The sequence below is a fragment of the Ruditapes philippinarum genome, unplaced genomic scaffold (assembly GCF_026571515.1).
Source record: "Ruditapes philippinarum isolate M1 unplaced genomic scaffold, ASM2657151v2 ctg455_1_1_1_1, whole genome shotgun sequence".
NCBI lineage: Eukaryota > Metazoa > Mollusca > Bivalvia > Venerida > Veneridae > Ruditapes > Ruditapes philippinarum.
Window position 1 is genome coordinate 385,332 of NW_026863235.1, and position 22,685 is coordinate 408,016.

At 31.6% G+C, this 22,685-nt stretch overlaps 1 protein-coding gene and 1 long non-coding RNA gene across 4 annotated transcripts in view; both read left to right on the top strand.

Moving 5' to 3' along the window:
- Positions 1-1,844: 1,844 nt before the first annotated feature.
- On the top strand, positions 1,845-4,130 carry LOC132721545 (uncharacterized). The gene is made up of 3 exons (XR_009624475.1): positions 1,845-2,548; positions 2,899-2,968; positions 3,836-4,130. It is a non-coding gene; the product is annotated as an uncharacterized LOC132721545 (long non-coding RNA).
- Positions 4,131-10,003: 5,873 nt separating this feature from the next.
- The window catches only part of LOC132721555 (DNA repair protein RAD50-like), a 50,263-nt gene continuing 37,581 nt past the window's right edge, over positions 10,004-22,685 (top strand). For 2 of the 3 annotated variants that reach the window (XM_060705879.1, XM_060705881.1), the window contains exons 1-15: positions 10,004-10,106; positions 11,469-11,642; positions 12,010-12,096; positions 13,465-13,566; positions 14,050-14,154; positions 16,482-16,555; positions 17,035-17,140; positions 17,818-17,886; positions 18,449-18,538; positions 19,259-19,319; positions 19,582-19,659; positions 20,764-20,840; positions 21,567-21,668; positions 22,131-22,200; positions 22,576-22,673. In XM_060705879.1, coding sequence (XP_060561862.1) covers positions 11,514-11,642; positions 12,010-12,096; positions 13,465-13,566; positions 14,050-14,154; positions 16,482-16,555; positions 17,035-17,140; positions 17,818-17,886; positions 18,449-18,538; positions 19,259-19,319; positions 19,582-19,659; positions 20,764-20,840; positions 21,567-21,668; positions 22,131-22,200; positions 22,576-22,673 — 1,248 coding nt within the window. In that variant the 5' untranslated portion in view covers positions 10,004-10,106; positions 11,469-11,513. Of the gene's footprint in view, positions 10,118-11,468; positions 11,643-12,009; positions 12,097-13,464; positions 13,567-14,049; positions 14,155-16,481; positions 16,556-17,034; positions 17,141-17,817; positions 17,887-18,448; positions 18,539-19,258; positions 19,320-19,581; positions 19,660-20,763; positions 20,841-21,566; positions 21,669-22,130; positions 22,201-22,575; positions 22,674-22,685 lie in introns of all 3 variants that reach the window. The other variant, XM_060705880.1, reaches the window with a different exon arrangement.

A 22,685-nucleotide genomic window follows, 5' to 3' on the forward strand; every position in this document is an offset into this window, starting at 1 on the left:
TTTTATGACTAGTACACTGCTCCGTTTTTTATTTACCCGTTAATATAGGGTCCGTGAATTTACCGTACGTACGAAACCGACTTTTAGTCATGAATTTTACCTTGACATCTTCACGTCAATAAATGTTAAATTTAAATGTAAAGACGCGAATAGCAAACATTTAAGTTTGATTATAAAATAAGGAATATTTCAAGGATGATGTGAGATTTAACCAGACGATAAATATTTTATCATGTACCAGTGGCTGAAGGTGAACGATATTCAAATATCAAAGTTGCAGTTTTCGGATGTTCAGTATCCGGATATATGTTAAATTATGTGATGAATAAAGTGTGACATATAGAATCTATGAGATAAGTGGTTGCTATATACTTATCAAAACAGATGTAAAATAATTTGAATTTCAAGCAGTGAAAATGGACACTTGATGGTTTTGGACAAGGAGGTGTAGATTACCCGACGCGCACAATTTCCTGCCTATAACACTCGCGAGAGGGGTTGGCAGTACTCAGAGATAGATAGATAGATTATATCTGGAGTTTGTTATAAAACTTATAATCCACTAATTAAATCCATTCCACATGTACTATAAGGAATTAGATAGGCTAATACTGACTAAAGTGTACAAGTATAGGTCCAGATGGACCCACAAAATGAAATGGTAGACAGACGTTTCACTATTGAGACGGTTCACACCAAGACGGTTCACACCAAGACGTTTCACTCCCAAATGGGAGTGAAACGTCTTGAAGACATTTCACTCCCATTTTATACCAAAATGATTTTGATACTTATGATATTACTACAATAGACCTTAATTTTACTAGAAAAATGAAAGTTTGTATATCATAATTGTTAACGTTTTTTTTTTTTTTTTTTTTTTTTTACTTGATTAGAGAGATCTTTGATCTCATATCTTTTCAGATATTTATTCTTACTTAGGGAAGGATATCATATATGACTGTCACCGGATATAATTGTATGAAAGTTGCAATTCTCTAAAGATGTTAATGATAATAATTTATAAGTGATTTTCTTTGCATTAAGTATATTTTTACATCAGTAAGTAAAAAAAAATCTGTAGATAATCTTACATAATATATTAAATATGCTTATCTGATAAAATATTATTTTATTTTTGTTATAATTTATAACCAAAACTTATGGAGGAGTTTCTGTTTCCATGACTATGGTTTTAATTGGCTGAACATTGTCTAAAAATATTTCAATGGTCCAATAAATAAACAAATAATTAATAACTGATGATGCTAATAGTGATGTCAAACTGCTCATTGACGGTCTTAGTGTTTATACAACTAATTAGGTGATGAGATTACTGTTAACACCACAATTACCTAAGTTTGTTTAATGGCTACTGTTCAATAAATTGATAAAGAAATAATTTAAAAGAATAATTAATTCTATGCACATTTTCTGCATTTCATTGATAAATATATTTACAAAAAAAACTAATAAATATATTTTATATATTGATATTATCTAATACTGTACAGGTAGTGGTTTCAATATTCAAACTGGTACTTACAATGTGTCTTTGTTGTTCATGAACATTTTCATTTTGTTATTCTATTACATATGTATCTTTCTTGATTTATTATAAATGGAATTTTCTCATGTCGTTACTCTTAAAATAAAAACAATATTTCAGACATTTTTCTTTCATTTAAACCTCTTATCATTCAACCCTTATTTAAATGACTATAATGATAATCTTCTAATAATTCATCATAATTATGACTTATGTCAACAAAATTCACTTTTCTGAGCTGATACTATACTGTATAGATCATAATTATTTGCACATTCTGTTATATTTCAGAAAAATTATACTTTTATAATCATTCTTCAAATTCATAAATTCTTCTTAACAATACTCTCAAATTCAACAAAATGAATCATTAAATTGAATTTCCCCTTCATAATGAAAATAAATTTTCTTAATAAAAACATCTAAAAAATGGGAGTGAAACGTCCATACAATTGACAAAATGGGAGTGAAACGTCTAGGTGTTAACCGTCTTGGGAGTGAAACGTCTCAATAGTGAAACGTCTTGGGAGTGAAATCCCTAGTTTCGAAATTTGACATTCATTGAAAGATTGTAACAATTGAAACCAAAAAGTATAGCAATATGTCGGATCAGAGGTGACACTATACAAACATTTGAAATTGTTTAACTAGTCAAAAACCACTGTAAATTTTAACAATTCTTCAGTTACACCTATTCAACAAGGGAACTTAATTTAAACTTTACATAGCATTGTGCAGAATGATATTTTCTGAAGAGAAGTAATTAATACATGGAACTATTCTTCAACATGTTGATGCTAAGAATCAATGTTAACAGATTTTGTGTCAAGCATTTGTGACAAATTTTGTCTAATGAACTGGAGAACCCATTTAACTAGATCTCTGCAGAAAGGACAACAGCATAAAAACTAGCAATCTAACATTTGAAGGCTGTAGAAATCTACATGTATGTGCCAAACAATTTCTAGAGGGAGCAGAGCTTAAATATGTATCTTACAGGTAACAATAATTCTGTTAACCATAATTTAATGTTATATTAAATTATCTTTTATGAATCATTTATTTACCATTTCAATATCATGTGAACAGTTAACTGTGTACTTATGGCATTGAAAAATTCATAATAAGAATATAGTGATTTGATGCCGTATTTTGGTGGTCGTAAAACTCATTTCAATTTATTTCTAGCATACTAGTATAATAAATATAGCATGTGGTAATTTTTTTATACCTTGCCACAGATAAACTTTCTTTTGAAGGATTTATGAACAAGAAATTCCAAAAAGAAAAAAACTCAGTGCTGCTTATTGGTCATTATACTTTTATCAAATCCTAAATTTACATTTCAGGTGGGAAGGTATTGTGTATTGCCAAACTTCCCATATTTCATCTATTGCAGTGCTTAAATGTTTAATTCCGGTTAGTATAATTGAAAAGCAATTTGGTTTGTAATGTTTTATATGTTTATTCATGAAGAAAATAGAAATGAGCCGCGTCACGACAAAACCAACATAGTGCGTTTGCAACCAACATGGATCCAGACCAGCCTTTGCATCCGCGCAGTCTGATCAGGATCCATGCTGTTCCCTATCAGTTTCCCTATTTGTAATAGGGTTGGTAAGCAAACAGCATGGATCCTGATCAGACTGCACAGATGCGCAGGCTGGTCTGGATCCATGCTGGTCGCAAACGCACTATGTTGGTTTTGTCGTGACGCGGCTCAAATGTACTTTCCTACATATCACATATATACACACTATCATAATAAACAAGTATACATAGAACTTACATGTACACATGTATTTGACTATATTGTTTTACAAATTATGCAAGAAAAATTAAACAATAATAAATTGAAGTGTACATGTGTAACACTAACAGTAAAAGTATTGTACATGTTGTAACAGTAAAACTATTCTACTTAAATATTTAAGATTTTACAAGCATTAACTGATGTGAGCTATAAACCTTTTGTTAGCACCCCTAATAACATATCCTAGTTATTGGTTAAGTAAAGATATTTCTTCTTTGCTTTATATTTGTCAAATTAACATTTAACTTATTAAGATGACATATAAAGTTGACCAACTATTTTGATAAAACCAAAAACTATTAAATACTAGTTTTAATTAAAAGTTATTTTTTCACATATAATTTTAGTTTCATATGAAGTTGGCTGCTTCAGGCAAAATTTGTTTAAAACCTTGCCATACCAGAACTTTCAACAGTAATTTTAAAATAAAAAACTTTATACATGTAATTGATTTAGATTTTCCTGAATTTCAGGTTTGACAGAGGATGCCATATTCATTTTGCTGCTTCAAGACAAAGAAGATGCACATTCATTTGAACAGTTATAAAATCATGGATCATGTTATGACTAATCACTAACATCTTATGTTATACATAATGTCAAAGTTAAATATATTTGGTAAAGCTTGACAATAATATATATATATTATATAAATCATCAATATAAATGAAGTGACAATTTATCTGGATATACGACATTGATTATTTAATTATTTGTCTGTAACAATATAAAAGATTTAGTAATGTTTCTATATAATAAAAAAGTAAGCCTGAGCATGTTTTCTTAAATTTTATAATTTCATTTTAGTAATGCACTTTCATATAGTTAAGAAAATAACATATCCCAAACAGTGATTTTATCAACTGACATCAACAAATTAATGCTGCTGTACCCGATATTAGCTAAATTGCTTCTGATTTGTTTCCATATTTATCTTCAATGCATCACATTTTTAGTGGTTACATCTGACACTTTGTTTTTTCATTAACAAATAAATGGTACTGAATGTGGCATGAAGAAATTTTGGGCATTTTATGTTACACTCCCTAGCTTCTGTCTGTTCTTCCATTAGCAAATTTGTTTAAGTATAACTTAAGTTCCATTTGGCCCATGATCAACAAATTTCATATAATGATTGCTAATATTAAGTGGAAAACGCTTTTTTAGCTCGACTATACGAAGTATATGGAGAGCTGTCCTACTCGCCCGGCGTCGGCGTCCAGATTTTAGATTAAAGTTTTGGTGCAGTAAAATATTTTTCACTATAACTTTGTCATTTCTTTAGGTATCAACTTCAAACTTCAAATATATGTTCCTTATCATCAACCACATCTTATGTGACAAGGTTCATAATTCTAGCACCAATATGTTCAGATTTATCTCCCCTTGAACTTAGAATTTTCTAAAAGATTTTATTTTTTTACTTATACTTCTTAATTTCTAAAGGGATCAACCTCATACTTCAAATATATGTACCTTATCATCATCCCCATCGTATGTGACAAGGGTCATAACTCTAGCACCAATCTTTTCAGATTTATCTCCCCTTGAACTTAGAATTTTCCTCAAAAAATAATATTTCTTACTGTTTCTTCTTTATTTCTTAAGGAATCAACCTCATACTTCAAAATATATTTACATTATTTCTAGATTATTTCCCCTTGATCTTTTGGAATTTTATGTTAACAAATGTTATATTTTTTACTATAACTTAATACTTAATTATACATAATTGATTTTTCTTTCATAGTTTTTGTCCTCCTTACTGCGTCCAGCATTTTATTAGTCGAGCTTCGCTGTGTCTCCTGTGACAGCTCTTGTTGATTAATGGGTTGACAGGGTCCAAAGGTCAAGGTAACTTTTACCTTAAAACTGTAAAATGGTTTCCTCTAAATAACTTTTGTATTGATCAACCTTTTGCTGTAAAATTTCATAAGATGACCAGTCATATTCAATATATGACCCCATTAAATTTTGGGGTAACATCATCATTAACTAGAAATGTGCCGTCATGCCATGGATGCCCCCTCATGCAGCCAAAATTTCAGATGTTCTAATATTTTAAATGTAGTTCCAAATTTGTTTGCACAAATTATTTTTTTCATTTTAAGTTCAAAGCCCTTAAAACTATTCAATGTTTACACAAACTATTTTTATACAAAGTTCAAGGCATGTTACAACCGTTGGGGAGATAATGAATGGGAACTGAAAATTTCCTTTTTTTTAAAAGTAAAAGGGGGCATAACTCTGACAAAAATCATCGAACCATGACCAAATTATAATGCTCCACTTAGTGGTGGCCGTATAATAATTGTGTTTAAGAGCTTGCAGGCTTGAAATCTATTAAAACAAGACTATCAATTTTAGAATAAATCCATTTTAGTACTTGTGCCCTTCTTAAAAATCTTATGTAAATTTGTAGAGGGTCACATAAGAATCATTTCAGTTGAACATTGTTAAAATCTGTTCTGTGGGAAAAGATTTTGTTGACAGAAATCTTTGACTGTCAACAGACATCATGTCATAACAGTAGCTTGATTGATAATTTAGTACAAATTGACTCTGATGTTTATTACACACTTGGAAGTGGCTTTTTAAAAAAATCATTTTAACTATTTTCCACTGTCTTTTATATTTATAAATTGAACAGAAAGTAATGAAACTGTATTAAAATTGCATTTTAATAGTTTTGAGTTCTTAATAAATATCTATCATTGCCCTTACATCTTTTTTATGCCACCCCAGCATCTGTATAAATTATAAAATCAACCTTGAAAATTGACTGGGTAAGATTTAAAAAAAATTTATTATCAAGATACAAAATAGTGTTTCTCAGTGCAAACCTATTGCAGAAGTTGAATTCCTTTTTTATATGAGAATACTTCTTATTAACTTAAATCAGACCTAGATTTTTGACAAGATTAATATCTTGTAAATTCAGGAAGTGTTTTTAATATTCTAAGTTTATTGTTTAACCTTATAAATTTCAAAATATCTAATAAGGGGATATATACAGTGCTTTACATGTAGAATGCACTATTTTTCTTTGTTAAGAAGTGATTCATAGTATTTAATTTGTATTCTAAGTTTCTTCTTCTTTAACTCAAGAAGTTCTGGGTCACAGAAACTGAAATTATGAAGAAATAACTTCTATTAAGACATAAAACATTTTTTTTATTTTAGCTACTATTTGAATACTCCAAATTATTTCAGCCAATTTATCATAAACTGCTTTGTTATAAAGTTTATCAGTATGTAAGATAAATTAGGCTTCTTATATTTAAAATCTATAAATAGAACTAATACAGTAAATTGATTGACAGAATTTATGTAATATTGATAGTATTAGTAAATGTAATACTTAAATACAGAATTTAGTAAGGTGAACCGAGACATGAAAACATTACACATTTTGTGAAATATATGCAATCTCTGAATTGAATGATTTGGTCATAATTGTAAACCATACATACAGACATACAGGCATGTAGCCATAATAATAATAATAGATAGCCCTGTGTTTGACAGTGAGATTCTCCCATTTTTTTTTACAGATCCTGGTTACTACAAACACATGTTGTAGCATTTGAGTTACAGTCCTCTATTGCTGACCAAATTTTTTTTTGTAACACTTGTTATTCCTGTGACATATGAATAAGTGTTATATCTATATAAGTTCAAATACATATGAGCCGTGTCACGACAAAAAAACATAATGGGTTTGCGACCAGCATGGATCCAGACAAGCCTGCGCATCCGCACAGTCTGATCAGGATCCATGCTGTTCGCTATCAGTTTCTTTACTTGTTTTAGGGTCTGTAAGCAAACAGCATTGATCCTGATGAGACTGCGCGGATGCACAGGCTGGTCTGGATCCATGCTGGTCGCAAACACATTATGATGGTTTTGTCATGACACGGCTCATATATGGGATAAGTATATCACCTGTTGTCATTTTGTTATATTTAAGAAATGTTTTTACTTTTTATTTGCTTTCAAAGTTTCAACCCTTCTATTTTTCTGTTATTTGTGAAAAGTAATATTTTCAATACTGAAAATTAGTGTAATTAACACATTGACAGTTTCAAAGGCAAATACTTTATTGCTTTTTTTTTGTTTGGTGTTCTTTGGAGTAATTTCGCAACTCATTTTATCTTTTTATATAAACTGCATGGTAACTTTAGGTGCCAGGTGATCACAATTTAAACTTTTAGAATAAAAGCTTAGAAAATAATTGTTATTTGTATTGAAACTTACAACGAGAAACCTAAATATTTGCTGATTCCAATGGTGAAGTTTGTGAAAAGATCAAACAAAAAAGAATGGTATTATCTTTTGAGAATTAGTTTTACACTTTTATTGATTTACATACAGACTTTTTATAAATAGAATTTTTACATTGAACATTATGAAAACTGTTACTGCATGTATTGAATATTGAGGGTAACGGTCCGGGACTATCAAAACCGGACAACCATCAAACCCAGATGGCCCCAAAAGTGCCCTATTCAGTTTTCCCTCTTTGTTTAGTGGTTGTCAATCAGTCAGCCGCCTTTTTATCAACAATAAATGCATGTTTCTTCTATAATTTTGCAATTAAATTTATTTCAACTAATATAAATGGTAATACTTAAATGTCCATTCAAAGAATATTGCCTTTGAAAATTTGGAATAGTGCATTACTTGACCTCTTATACTAATACTAGCTACATGTATAATCATTTGCAGTGTATTGTAAACAATAAATTTTGAATAAAATATCCAAAAATTCAGCATTTGGTTCTGAAATTTTGTATATCATGTTAAAAATAAAAAATTATAACACCATAGGTTTTATCTGGATTAAATCAACGCCATGTAATATCTGTCCAGACACATGGTAGTATGGACAATTTAGGTAATTTTTATACCCTCCTCAACAGGACTCAAATTAAGTGTCAACAGGATTTTTAGAGATTTTATCCAGTTGATATATTATTGATAATTACATCTACAAAAATAATCCTTACTGTCAATAAATTTGTGATTCAGAACTCTGTATCTGCTACCTGGTACCATAGCCCTCTACAGTTTCTCCTAATAAATGGGCCAGCAGAACGCAATCCTGTTCGCTGAAATTCTGTGCCATTTCATGATTCCTTCTATGATACCGTCTGAGCACTGTCAAATTTGACAGTTCTATTTTTAGCCGAGGGAAATTCCGAAAAAATTATCGTTGAACATGTGAAGTCAACAAAAACGACATGTTTTTGAAGCATAAGATCCTCGAACATATGCCCCAAACCATGTCACTAGTGTTGAACCTCCATTTTCCTGAAATACCGTTGTATAATCCGTAACATATCCGCTAATAAATCCTTTTCACGCGACATTTCAATTCCCTGTGTCGATTTCCAAAGTCAGTGTCCGCCATCTTGGATTTTCTCTGGCAGTCGGTTAACACGGAAAGACCGATGAAATTTAAACGAAATTTTTGACTTAAGGATTTTTTTCCCTTAAGATTTTTCTTACCTAAGAAAACACCTAAGGTGATATTTAAGGGAAATATTTAAGGAAATTTTTACCTTAGGGAAATTATTGGACTTAAGGATTTTCTTCCCTTAAAACTTAAGATTCTTTATGAATACGGCCCCAGATCTTCAGTAAACAAAGAAAATGCAGTACATAACTGGGGAAATTATTTCCTCTTTAAAATCGAAATGTAAAAAAGAAAATCATTATTATGATTATCACAGGATTTACGCACAGGATTTAACAGAGTTGTACATGCATACATCTTATTATCAAACTAGCATAAATTAAATATACGTCTTAACCAAAGTGCACTCCTGTATATAGGATCAAAACAACGTTTAAAATCAATAAATGCACAATACAATCTTTTTTCTGGATCAAATATTTTTCAGTTATAGAATGTTAAACATAAAAACAGCATTCTTAGTAGAGCTACCTTTTTTAAAATCAAACTGCGCATCAGAAATAATTTTATTGTCATTACACCATGTATTTTTTTAGATCGCACAAAGGTATTTCACAATTTTTACTTTTCTTTTGCTGTTAAAATAGCGCCAGAAATCGCGTGGTTTACTCTTTTTTATTTGAAATTAAAAAAAAAATAATGTTTGTTGTCATTTTAAAGAACGATGCTTTTTCTTTTGTCCCAAAATATGGTCCGCCCCGTCCAAACATACGGTCCGCCCTGATACGGTCCGCCCTGTCCGTAATTCCTTAACAACATATTTACAGATTTGAGATCTGGTTTGTCCAGTGGTTGTGTGAATATGTGACATGTAATTTTGGACAATTCAACCTTAAACTTAATAAACTACAGACTTAAAATTACATTGATAATTTTTGGAAATTAAAGCTTTTATTATATCAGTCACATATTGTATTAACTTTATTTATATTATTCACGTCATAACTGAAGAGAGTATGAAAGTAATTATTGTTACGAAATGAATTGAGTGCGTATCAAATTAACGCGCCAAAAGGGAGCAGTTTTTAAAAAAGTATTCCTTATTTCCAAGTTTACGATAAATGGCTTAGGAAGATAAAATTAGAGATATTCATTATACAAATATTAATTTTGAAACTGAAATCAATAAGACAAGTATGTAAGAAAATTCTACACATAAATCATGTTAGGTATGAAGATAAATAATAACTTATCCATTCCCCGCGATTTGAAGAAAAATAATAAAAGAAAATTGAGTTAGTTAGAGCTTGTTAATATCTTTACAGGTAGTGAAACTGTAAATAATGTATTTATTTTGATTGAATAGTGTTTTAAACCGAAAAATAAGTTTGAGTATCTCACCCTGTACATAAAACTATTGATTGTCGTTGGTTTTCGCGATGTCATTTATCAAAATAAAATTCCATTAAAAGTTTAAAGACTGTTGGTGAAGTTGTTTTTACTCTTTTCTGTGCAAATTGTTATGCAATTTTTCGATATGATAGGAATAATTGTGACATGCTGTTTTTTGTGGTGCATTCATAATGTTCATTGACATGTACTTTCTGTTTCAAAAGTGTTCAATACTACCAGGGTCTTTCAAATCTATTTGAAAGACCCTGATACTACAGAGGTGGCCTGTGGTAGATTAGTTTAAACAATATCTTATTTCAGTAATTTCATACATATACAAATGTCACAGGGTAGAATAATAACTAGTCTCAATATTTCGACGGCAAGACAGACCGATTTTATAATCTGATATTTCATAGATGTCTGTCGCGAAGGGCGACCACCGAATATACAAAAAAAGCCCTAAAGCGCACAATTTGTTGGGCTAAATAATAACCAACTCCTATCGTAGGTTCGTCAAATTTATTGAATATGATATAAAGAAAAAGCCTTAAAACATAAATACATGATTATAATGCAAGTTAATTAAAACATACATAAAATATGACAACAGAGGGTTGCAAATAAGAATTATTTGAAGTAAATGGAAAAACAAAAATAATCTTACCACAGCGTCTCAATAAAGATTGAAAATAACTTAATAATAAGTAATAGTTCCAAACTGAAAATTCTATCAAGTAACCTTGTAGAATTAATGTAAGTAGAAAAAATTGTATATCTAAACTCGTAAGAGAATAAAGAAAAAGTGATCTGGCAAAGGAAAGTTCGCTGGAATTTGGAAGAAACCCCTGAAGGAAAAAAACCAATGTAAATCTTTTTCTAGAATCCCTTTCATACAGCGTACAACAATTTTGGACAATACAAAAACAGTTCACAAAATTGCATGAGATACGGACGTAGTTGAATTGTCTCAAACTTTTCCGTGAATTTCTGCTAATAAGCGCACGTTAAGGAAGCATCCGATACAATACAATAGCATGTGATAACAGACGCCACGGAAACAAATGACAACTGACGCATGTGTGAACATTAAGTATACTTTTCCTGCGACTAATTGACGAACAGTGCATTGCTAAATGAATGAGTAACATAACAAATAAATCGACGCATGACACAATTTACATAACAATTTACAACAACTAATAGCCTCAGAAAATAATAAAGTTACATGTATTGATTTCATTAAATTTTGTTAATACATGTATTTACTAATTGATTTTTTGCTATTATTTTAGGAAATTCCATGTATAGATGTTCTCAGATTGTTATAGAAAACAAACATGTCAACCATTGAGAAGATGAACATCCTAGGGATTCGGAGCTTCGGTCCTGAGGAACAAGATAAACAAACTATCCATTTCTTCAAGCCTCTTACATTGATATTGGGGCCCAATGGGACAGGAAAAACTGTATGTCTCTATTGATTATGACTTGCCTTATATCAAATTAACCCTTTAACTGCCAGAGGATTAACTTCATAATACCAGAGTATTTACTGGGGAAATATAGAATTTATTAAATTTGGATCAGGTTTTCCCCCACTTCTAAATATTAAGTATTTGTTGCTAATATTAATTAACATAACCAGTGATTTTTCAACTAAAGACCTCTTTCAAGCTGAAATTTGAAAAAATCATGCAGTTTATTCAAAACTCTGATCTTAAACCAGCTTTTTTATTTCCAAAATTAGCAAGGCTTATAGTCTCAAAATACTGATTTATTAAATAAGCGTAAATTTAATCAGAAAAGCTTAGTGACCTATGTTTTCAATTTCAGACTATTATTGAGTGTTTGAAGTATATGACTACAGGAGTCATGCCTCCAGGGGCCACAAAAGGAGGAGCATTTATACATGATCCCAAGGTAAAAATCATATCACATTAGTGCAGTAACAGGATAATTGCTATTGAATTTTAATAAGAGTAAATGCATTACTGCACTAAGTTGATGAATAGTTAATGTTTGTAATTAATATCCTTTTGGTGTTCAATCATTATATGTCAGCGATCTACAAATGTGTTTTTATATTAAGTATCTTAAGATCATGTGTGTGTCCATTGAACTATTAATCATATTAACCTTTAACTACTTGCTGGAACCGAAAAAGATAAGCTAGTAAACAGCCAGGTGGCTGTAAACTAATGATAGATCAGTTTTTGTTGTTTTGATATTGAAATGGCCAAGTGGTTAATGATGTTGTCTTCAAACCACTTGCCCTCACTGCTGTAGGTTTAAAACCGGCAAGTGACTTTGGATTCTTTCGAGTAAGAAAGCTATCCAGCTACCTTATGGAAAGTTGGTGGTTCTTACTCAGGTTGCTATTTGTGCCTGAAATAATAAACATTCACCAGCAAAGCTAGAAAATTGCATATGGCCTGTTCTGTTTTGTTGCGATGCAAATCTAACCAAAAAAAAAAAAATATATATATACGAGGGGTTATCCAAAAATTTGTGGACTTTCTTTGTTGCATGAAATATATTTAAGATATTAATTTGAAATTCTTATACTGCTTAGAAGAATTAATAACAAATAAACACAGAAAAATTCATGTGAGTAGCTTCTTACATTACAACAATATTTGATTTTACATAAACACATGTCGGCAACAGCGGCGCACTCCAAAAAGTTATTGACGTCAACGTCATAATATTAACGTACAATTTGTGCTACAACGTTACGCAGTCAATGACGGTTACTGCTTCTCAAAGTAATGTCCATCAACAATTTTTTATGCCACTTTAACATTAATGACCGTGAAATTTTCTTTTCTAAGGTCGTCTGCTGATTTTTATCAAATGTTTTTGTAGGTATCATTTCCAAATAACAACACAAATTTATGATCGTTTATGATCGTGCGATTTTCTAATGGCCGCGTTTCCGTCATTTTCACGTTGTAAATAAGAAAGGCGTCTGGCGCTTCTAGCGATATCAACAAAAATAAACGGAAATGACGTCCATTATTTTAAAGAATTACTTAAATGACATCATAGAAGACACATGAGAAATATACGATGACTTACTATGCTTTTCTACCGTGCGCCGGTAGCCGTATATGTGCTTATTTAAAAACAATATAAAATCATTATTTATTGACACAATTAATTGTTTCTGATAATATTCTACAATGTATGCTGATAAATTTTCATTACAATACACGTTGACGTTCAAGAGATATTTAAAAAGTCCACGAATTTTTGGATAACCCCTCGTATTTACAATATCATGTTTAGATTGCACATGAGAGAGAGGTCAGAGGTCAAGTGAGGTTGCAGTTCCGTGATATATCACAAAAACCTGTCATTGTACAGAGGTCATTAACAGCTACACAAAAGGTAAGTTGATTCTCCTTGATTGAATAAATTTACTGTTGAATGTTAAGTACAGTACAATGGAAATATATCTCAAAAGAAAAGTGGAAATTAATTAAATAAAAGATGTTACGGTTCTACAGATGGTAGTTTTGCTGAGGTTGAATTGTACACAACAGTGAATAGGAAATATTTATCAGGGGAGCGTCCATAGCCAAGTGGTTAAGGTTATTGACTTCAAACCACTTGCCCCCTCAGCTCTTTTTGTTCGAATCTTACCAGGGATTTTAGATTCTTTATTGTGAGGAAGCTAGCTTGAATATTGGATTGGAGTTCTACTCAGGTGCCTGTTCATGCCAGAAATAATGCACAGAGGGACACTAGGTCTTCCTCCAACATTAAAGCTACAAAGTCACCACATCTTTAAAGAGGTGTTTGGTGTTTTTGAAAATAAGTTTTGGTATAATTCATTATGGTTCATACATGTTTAATATATTTATATTTAAGGCAAAGAAGGTAGAAATGAAGACATTGGATGGTGTGATAACAAGGTTGAATGCTGCTGGTGAAAAACAGAGTATCAACTCTAAATGTGCTGATCTTGACAGAGAGGTGATAATTTCAATTTGTCTGTTCATTTCAGTCTGTGATTGTTTTTATTTTGTTTTTTAGCTGGGAAAAATATGTTTATTTATGACCTTTTTCTATTGCATGATGTCCATTATATGGCCTTTTTTGTCCCTCATTTCTCTCAACAACATCTTATTCCAAAACACTTGCTTAATTTTAAATGTGATTTTTAGTGGTCTTCTACAATGTATGTGTTGTAAAAATTATGCCCCTAATGTTGAAATTCAGCCTGCCTTTGGGACATATCAAAATATCAAAATTCTTCATGTCTTAAAATAATAATTCCAAAATGGCCCCAACCTAAAGTCACTCAAAGGTGGCAAAGTGCTTAAAATTTCTCCTCTGAAACTACAAGATTCATTACTAAAATATTTGTTTTAGAGCAATGTCAGTTGGTCCTCTACAAATATATATTTTTTCCCAGAGGTTAGAAATGGCCCCATGCATTAGTACTTTTTAGCTCACCTGTCACAAAGTGACAGGGTGAGCTTTTGTGATCGCTTTTCGTCCGGCCTCCGTCCTCCGGCCATCCGGCCGTCCGTCCGTAAACTTTTTACTTTAAATGACATCTCCTCATAAACCACTAAGCCAATTTCATCCAAACTTCACAGGAATGTTCCTTTGGTGGTCACCTTTAAAAATTGTTCAAAGAATTTAATTCCATGCAGAACTCTGATTGCCATGGCAACCGAAAGAAAAAACTTTAAATATCTTCTTTTAAAAAACCAAAAGAGCTAGAGCTTAGATATTTGGCATGAAACATCTTCTAGTGAGTGTCTACCAAGTTTGTTCAAATAAAAGCCCTGGGGTCAAAATTGGCCCCGCCCCAGGGGGTCATTGATTTTCCCTATATGCATATAGTAAAAACTTAAAAAATCTTCTTTTAAAGAACCCATAGAGCTAGAGCTAAGATATTTAGCATGAAACATCTTCTAATAAGTGTCTACCAAGTTTGTTCAAATAAAAGCCCTGGGGTCAAAATTGGCCCCGCCCCAGGGGGTCATTGATTTTCCCTATATGCATATAGTAAAAACTTAAAAAATCTTCTTTTAAAGAACCCATAGAGCTAGAGCTAAGATATTTAGCATGAAACTTATTCTAATAAGTGTCTACCAAGTTTGTTCAAATAAAAGCCCTGGGGTCAAAATTGGCCCCGCCCTGGGGGGTCATTGATTTCCCTATATGCATATAGTAAAAACTTGATAGATTTTCTCTTAAAGAACCCAAAGAGCTAGAGCTAAGATATTTAGCATGAAACATGTTCTAATGGGTGTCTACAAAGTTTGTTCAAATAAAAGCCCTGTGGTCAAAATTGGCCCCGCCCTGGGGGTCATTGATTTTCCTTATATGTGTATAGGAAAAACTTAAAAAATCTTCTTTGAAATAACCCAAATAGCTAGAGTTTAGATATTAAGTATGAAACATCTTCTAGTGAGTGTTTACAAAGTTTGTTCAAATAAAAGCCCTGGGGTCAAAATTGGTCCTGTCCCGGGGGTCATTGATTTTGCTTATATGTGTATAGCAAAAACTTAAAAATCTTCTTTGAAAAAACCAAAATAGCTAGAGTTTAGATATTAAGCATGAAACATCTTCTAGTAAGTGTCTACAAAGTTTGTTCAAATAAAATCCCTTGGGTTAAAACTGGCCGGGCCCCAGAGGTGTCATTGTTTTTAACTATATGTGTATAGTAAAAACTTAAAAAATCTTCTTTTAAAAAACCCAATGAGCTAGAGGTTAGATTGTTAAGCAGGAAACATCTTTTTGTGGGTGTCTACCAAGTTTGTTCAAATAAAAGCCCTTGGGTTAAAATTGGCCCTGCCAAAGGGGGGGGGGGTCATTGTTTTTCATTATATGTGTGTAGTAAAAACTTAACATCATGAAACATTTTCTAATGGGTGTCTTCCAAGTTTGTTCAAATAAAAGCCCTGGGGTTTAAACTGGCCCCTCTCCGGGCCTATATACAGGTGAGCGACCTCAGGGCCATCATGGCCCTCTTGTTATCTTTTTCCATTTTACTCCAGTAAGCAATAAATTTTTTAACTTCAAAACCTGGATTTGTCAAATGAATTTTTTATACCAGAAGATTAACTTTCCAACACTTTGGCAAACAAGTACACTTTTATTGACAAGGTCTGAAGCTTTATCATGTAGAACATTGTCTTACCTGCACTTTAAGTACCTTCCTGGACATGTATGATTAATGAGAATGAAAATCCCAGTCACTATTTTAGCATTCAGAGAGATTTTCCATGTGTTTACATTGTAAGAAGTAGTAAAGAATAATAGTATTAATTTGATTTATTAAACAGATGATTACCTCCCTTGGAGTGTCAAAGCCAGTTCTGGAGAATGTGATATTTTGTCACCAGGAGGAGGCTAACTGGTAGGTCAAAGTTCATGAATTACTAAGTCATGGGATATTGTTATTGTATGTATACAAATGAAAAGTGTATGCCTAGTTGTTTAGTTTGGAGTTATTATTTAAAAAAAAGAACATTGAATTGTAAGATTTACACACTTAATGTTCTTCACAGTTTTTTTTTCACGTACTGAATATGTAATTATTTCCTAAAGAACTTTATTATTGTGAGAGATTGCAGAGTTATTAAAATTTGTGTAAATTTAAAGGGTATAAAGCTATAACTGACCTTTGTCGAAACTGAACAAAACCAAAATTGGAATTGACTTCAATTGTTTGCTAGGTCTGCCTGGATACTTTGTCTGAAATAATGCTTGGAGTGGCAAAGCAAAAATGCCACTATCACTAAGTGATGTAAAATTTGGCAGTTTTTATGATAGATCATACGAATGGTAAATTCTACATGTATCTACATTGTAAATAATAGATTTATTATTCTATAGGCCATTAAGTGAAGGCAAGCAGTTGAAAGAAAAGTTTGATGCCATATTTGCTTCAACAAGATATGTGAAAGCTTTAGACAGTATTAAGAAAACTAAGAAAGAACAGGTACTTTTAATTAATACATTGATGTAATATCTCTCTTTATCGGATATGCTTTGAAATTAGCTTTTATTTTTAGCTCGACTACTCAAAGAATAAGGAGAGCTATCCTAGTCCCCCCCCCCCCAAGCATCCATGTTAGCGTAACCACTTATGTCAGCGTTGGCGTAACACTTCAGATATTTTCAAAGTCCAGATATTTTCAAAGTTCATTGACATATGACTTTGTAACTTTGCACACTTGATGAATGTTACCGCTTGTAAAAATATTGTACATTTTACTCAAGTTTATTTCACAAGGAAAAAAATATATTATAGTTTAAAAAAAAGATTTACTTGTAACAGAGGATGTGATGTGGGGGGTGACATATAGATTTACCCCTATCCATTCTTGTCGTTGTCCATCCATAGACTTAAAAAATTATGTAATATGGAGGGCACCTGTGTCCCAAGGAAACATTTCTAGTTTTGTTTAAAAAGTTTTATTAGCTTGTGAACACATTGTTTTCATTTAGATCAATTATTTCTAGGATGATAAGTTAAAGATGTACAGAAATGATGTTCAGTATTTGTTATTTCTAGGATGATAAGTTAAAGATGTACAGAAATGATGTTCAGTATTTGTTATTTCTAGGATAAGTTAAAGATGTACAGAAATGATGTTCAGTATTTGTTATTTCTAGGATGATAAGTTAAAGATGTACAGAAATGATGTTCAGTATTTGAAACAACATAAAGAGAAAGCTCATCAGGTATACTAGCAATTTCTTTTTTTAGATTTTTTGGGGAAGAAAATGCCATTATTTACAATTGGGACAGGTCCATTTGCTGGAGGAAAAAAAAACATTGTATACTGTGATAAGAAAATTTATATTGCTAACCTTCACTATGTTTAGTGTTTCATTAGGACTTGTCCTACTTTAATTTTGAAACTGTTCATTGTCAATGGAATGGATTTTAATTTCAAAACTTTGAAATAATATATAGGCAACAGTATCTTAGTTTCTACTATAGGAAAGTGCAAAATCGTCTGGCTCTTTCCTGTTGGTTAAGTCAAGTCATTTTGCTGCTAATACCCAAATTGTTAGGGTTTCTTATTTTAAAAATTGTCCATTCATGTTTATGAAAAGAATTTTATAGTTAGATAGCTTATTATGTTCTGTAAAGTGTTTGTTGTTTACTTCAAAAGAAACATTTTATTATGCAATGGAAGATCATTGAAATTTTAAACATTAATATTCATAGGCAAGAAGATGCTATTTTGGAATTTGTTTTCTTCATTTACTGACTAATTAAAGTCTAATTACTTGATAGCTTGAGTGTGATTTAGCAGAACAAGAAGCTAAACTAGAGGCTTCCAAAGAATCTGTGAACAAAGTAAACAGTCAGCTGAAACCTATTGAGGTAAGACTTCCAACATGTATACAGAATATTTTTACTTGATATATATTTATCTTCGGTACAGTGGCTTTTGTGCAATACTTTTTATTGTCATCATTCTTTAACAACACCACCTGTAACTGTTATTGGCCAGTTGTCTGGAAGTATATGAGTTATTTATTGATATTAAAAGGTTAGCCATGATGCAGTAGGCTATTTCTCTACTTTGAAATTAAAGGCAAGTTTTTAAAACATAACTATTTGTTTGTTCGTTTCATTTTACACCTTTTCCCAACAGTATATCAGTCATATAGGCGGGTAGTTTCCTAACCATCGTTCCTGGAGAGTTACACCAGTACTAGACTACCTTCCTCCACACTAAACTACCAAAGCATCTCCTGGGGATCGAACCCACGCCAGAAAGAAAACATAACTTAACCTGGGACATGATATAGTGGGGCAAGCAACCATGTATAAAAAAGGATTGTTAAAATCTGACCCCAGTTGGCTAATATTTCTCCTATTTACACTGATTACTACAAACAAATATATATCCTTTCACAATGATCAACAAGGTAAAATGGCATAGCATATGCCTTACTAAATGTAAAGATAAAATGGTGCTAATCACTAGTTGCTTTGACAATTATAACATGTCCCAGAATGTTTCTATTATGTTACATATGTTAGATTTATGTCTTAAAATTGCTATGTGGTTGATTTATGTATTAGAATATATTATAGGAAAAGATGAACAAAATAGATGAACAGTCAGCTGAAATATTTGGAATCCAGAACAAGATCAGTAAGTATTTAATGATTATTATAGTTTACTTACTATTAAATCATATGGAATAAAAACTGAACCCTGGTCCAACAATTATGATATGAACTGTTCAAAATAGCCTGTATACCAACAGATACAGTAAACAGTCCAATCACATGCTGTAATGTGAAACTAGCCATGACCAAATAATAACAGCAAAAAGATCAACAATATATTGTTCCATCCTTAGTTGTGTTTTTTTTGCTGTTACATATGCTTCAATATATGTGTTAAATTACAGCCCAGTATGGCAGTGAGAAAAAACAGATTGAGAAACATGCGGAGGAACTACAGGACCAGATAGAAAATGAATTCCAAGGTAAATTATTACACGAGTCCAGCAGGGTTTTAAATTATGTGTTAGAAATGAAATATTTGTGTACTATTTTTAGTATCAAATCATTTATTTTTTGGGAACAATTTGTTTATCAAACCTTTAATTAAGGAAGATAAAGAAGAAGTGATTTTGATTTGCTTATGACACCAGTATATTATATTAATGCTAGCCTGTGCATATCATGCATTTTGAGTAACTCCAATTTCAGCTATCGTACTGCAGCATATTCGTAGTGGAAACAGATATATTGATGATTAAAACTTTTCCCACTAAATATCTGAAATGGACTTGTCCATCTTTCAATATGGACAATACCATTTATCAGTTTTAGGGGAAAATTTAAAATAAGCATTGACTGATTAGGCAATAGTGCAGACCATGATCAAATGGCATGGATGTGCCCGCTGATCTTGGTCTGCACTGGTTGTATTGGTAGATTCTGTAGCCACTCGCAGGCTGAGGGTTGAATGTTAAAATTTCACTGCAGAGCACAGCAGGTACAAAAATAAATGTAATCCGAAACTCAGCAAAATTTTCCATGCTAATCTACGGGTACAAACTTTTAACGTTATAGCTTCACAGTGCACTATCGGTCACAATAGATAAGTCAGCCTGTTTCGCTTAATTTCAAAGCTGTAACTGTAAAAGTTTGTTTGTACCCCGAGGATTAGCTGGGAAAAAGACCAAATATTCTTAATTCTGGAGTATGTCTATCCTGCAAGGTTAATACCCAGAAATAGTATTAAATGTAGTAGAGATAATGAATATGGTTTACATCTGTCATTTGTTCAGGTCTTGATAGGTGTACTGATGAAAGTTCTATATGAGCTGTTTAGTGCACTATGTTTGCAACTATAACACCAGAGACCGTATGTCATTTAGGTTTGCATTGGCAAAAAATCACCAGCAATCTTAATTTATAGCCATGTCCTTCGTGAAATGTTATTTTTTATTGGAATAAATTATTTAAGATAATCAAAATTACATACATTTGTTCAGTGATTTTTCCTCTTTTGGTCAGTGAATTATAACTTTTTACTTTCAGTTTATGAATTGTTAATTTGATATTTTTAATTGTTTATAAAGGAACTGATGAGGAGTTGAAGAGTATGCTGTCAGATTTTGAAGATAAATTGAAGGAAAGAAAGAGAACATTAGAGGAGGTATGAATATAATGTCAAAAAGTGTTTTGAAAAAGTTATAGTAATGGTTTTGATTTGTTGTGGAAATATTAGATTAGTATATCTATATATGTGTGCATTTTGCAGGTAAATGATAATGGAGAGAATCTGAAAGTAGAAAAATGTATAGAAAATAAACAGATGACCTGAAAAGTAAATTGTACAGTTACTGCTTCCTTGTAATGTCAAATAATGAAGTTAACTTGTAATGTCAAATTGTGCAGTTACCTTTTAATGTCAAATTGTACTACAGTTACCTTGTAATGTCAAATTGTACTTACAGTTACCTTGTAATGTCAAATTGTACTTACAGTTACCTTGTAATGTCAAATTGTAATATTACCTTGTAATGTCAATTTGTAAAGTTACCTTGTAATGTCATATTGTACTACAGCTATCTTGTAATGTCAAATTGTACAGTTACCTTGTAATGTCAAATTGTAATATTACCTTGTAATGTCAATTTGTACAGTTACCTTGTAATGTCATATTGTACTACAGCTATCTTGTAATGTCAAATTGTACAGTTACCTTGAAATGTCAAATTGTACAGTTACCTTGTTATGTCAAATTGTACAGTTACCTTGTAATGTCACATTTAACAGTTACCCGGAAAGCTAAAATTTAGTCACCTTGTTATATTAATTGTACAGTTACAATGTAATGCTTAGTTGTACAGAAACCTTGAATCTATGAATTTTTTTTCAGTTTGAAGACAGGCAGAATAAGTTAAGTAGACAATCAGAAAAGTTAGACAGAGAGAAGTCAGCTATACTGGTAGAAGTTGGCAGACTGGAACAAGAGGCTGAGGTATAGTTTTGTATTTATGTCATCTTTGTCTCTTGTTGTTCACTGAACTACTTATTTTCAGGTGGAAAAGTGGTTAAGGTTGCTGTCTTATAATAACTTGCCACTTAGGGTTGTAGGTTTGAATCTTGTCAGTTACTTTGGAATCTTTCATGTGCAGAAGCTATCAAGTTAACTTAAAGAAGGTGTTCACTCATCCCTGAAATAATGCAAAGAAGGGCACCCTGAGGTTTTCCTCAATCAGTAAAGCTGTAAAGTTGCTATATGACCTTCACAATGCCAGTGTGATTCAAAAGTCGGCAAATTAAACATACTTATTTGCAGGAGTACTTTATCTCAATTGATATGACCTTTCCAATGTGTACAGTTTTATCTTACCATGTGTGTGAAAATATTACAAATGAACTTCCTTTGCTTTCTAATGTATACTAACTCCTGTTTAAATTTACTTAATTTCAATTTCAGAGACAAGAAGAAAATGTTTCAAAAAGAGATACTCTGATCAAGCAGTTTGCAGATGAATACAGTTTTGATGGTAAATATATAAATAGACAAGTGCAAACTGTATCTAAATACTTTTCTTGGCAGTTTCTCTGTGTTTAACAAGCAGATTGAAGGCTGTTATGCTATATTAGACCACTTTCCCATGAGTTATCATTGACTTGGACTTGAAAACAAGCCTTATTGGTAACAGTGGTTTTAAATAATAAAGTAATGCAATGAGTATGGCCAACAGATTACAGCTGGGCCAGACTGCATTGCATCAATGTAAAGGCTTGCCTTACTCTATAGCTGACATAATTATTTTCTTAGAATATTACTTAATTTACATTCATTAAATGCATATGAGATTTATTTTCTAAAAATTATTTAAAAGTATAAACAAACTTAAATGAATTTGTATTTCCAGGTTTGACAGGGGCCATAACTGATGAGAAATACAAATTGTTCTTAAAGAACATGCAACGTAAACTTGAGACTATGGTAGAAGAAACTAGACAGACAAAGGTAAATATACCA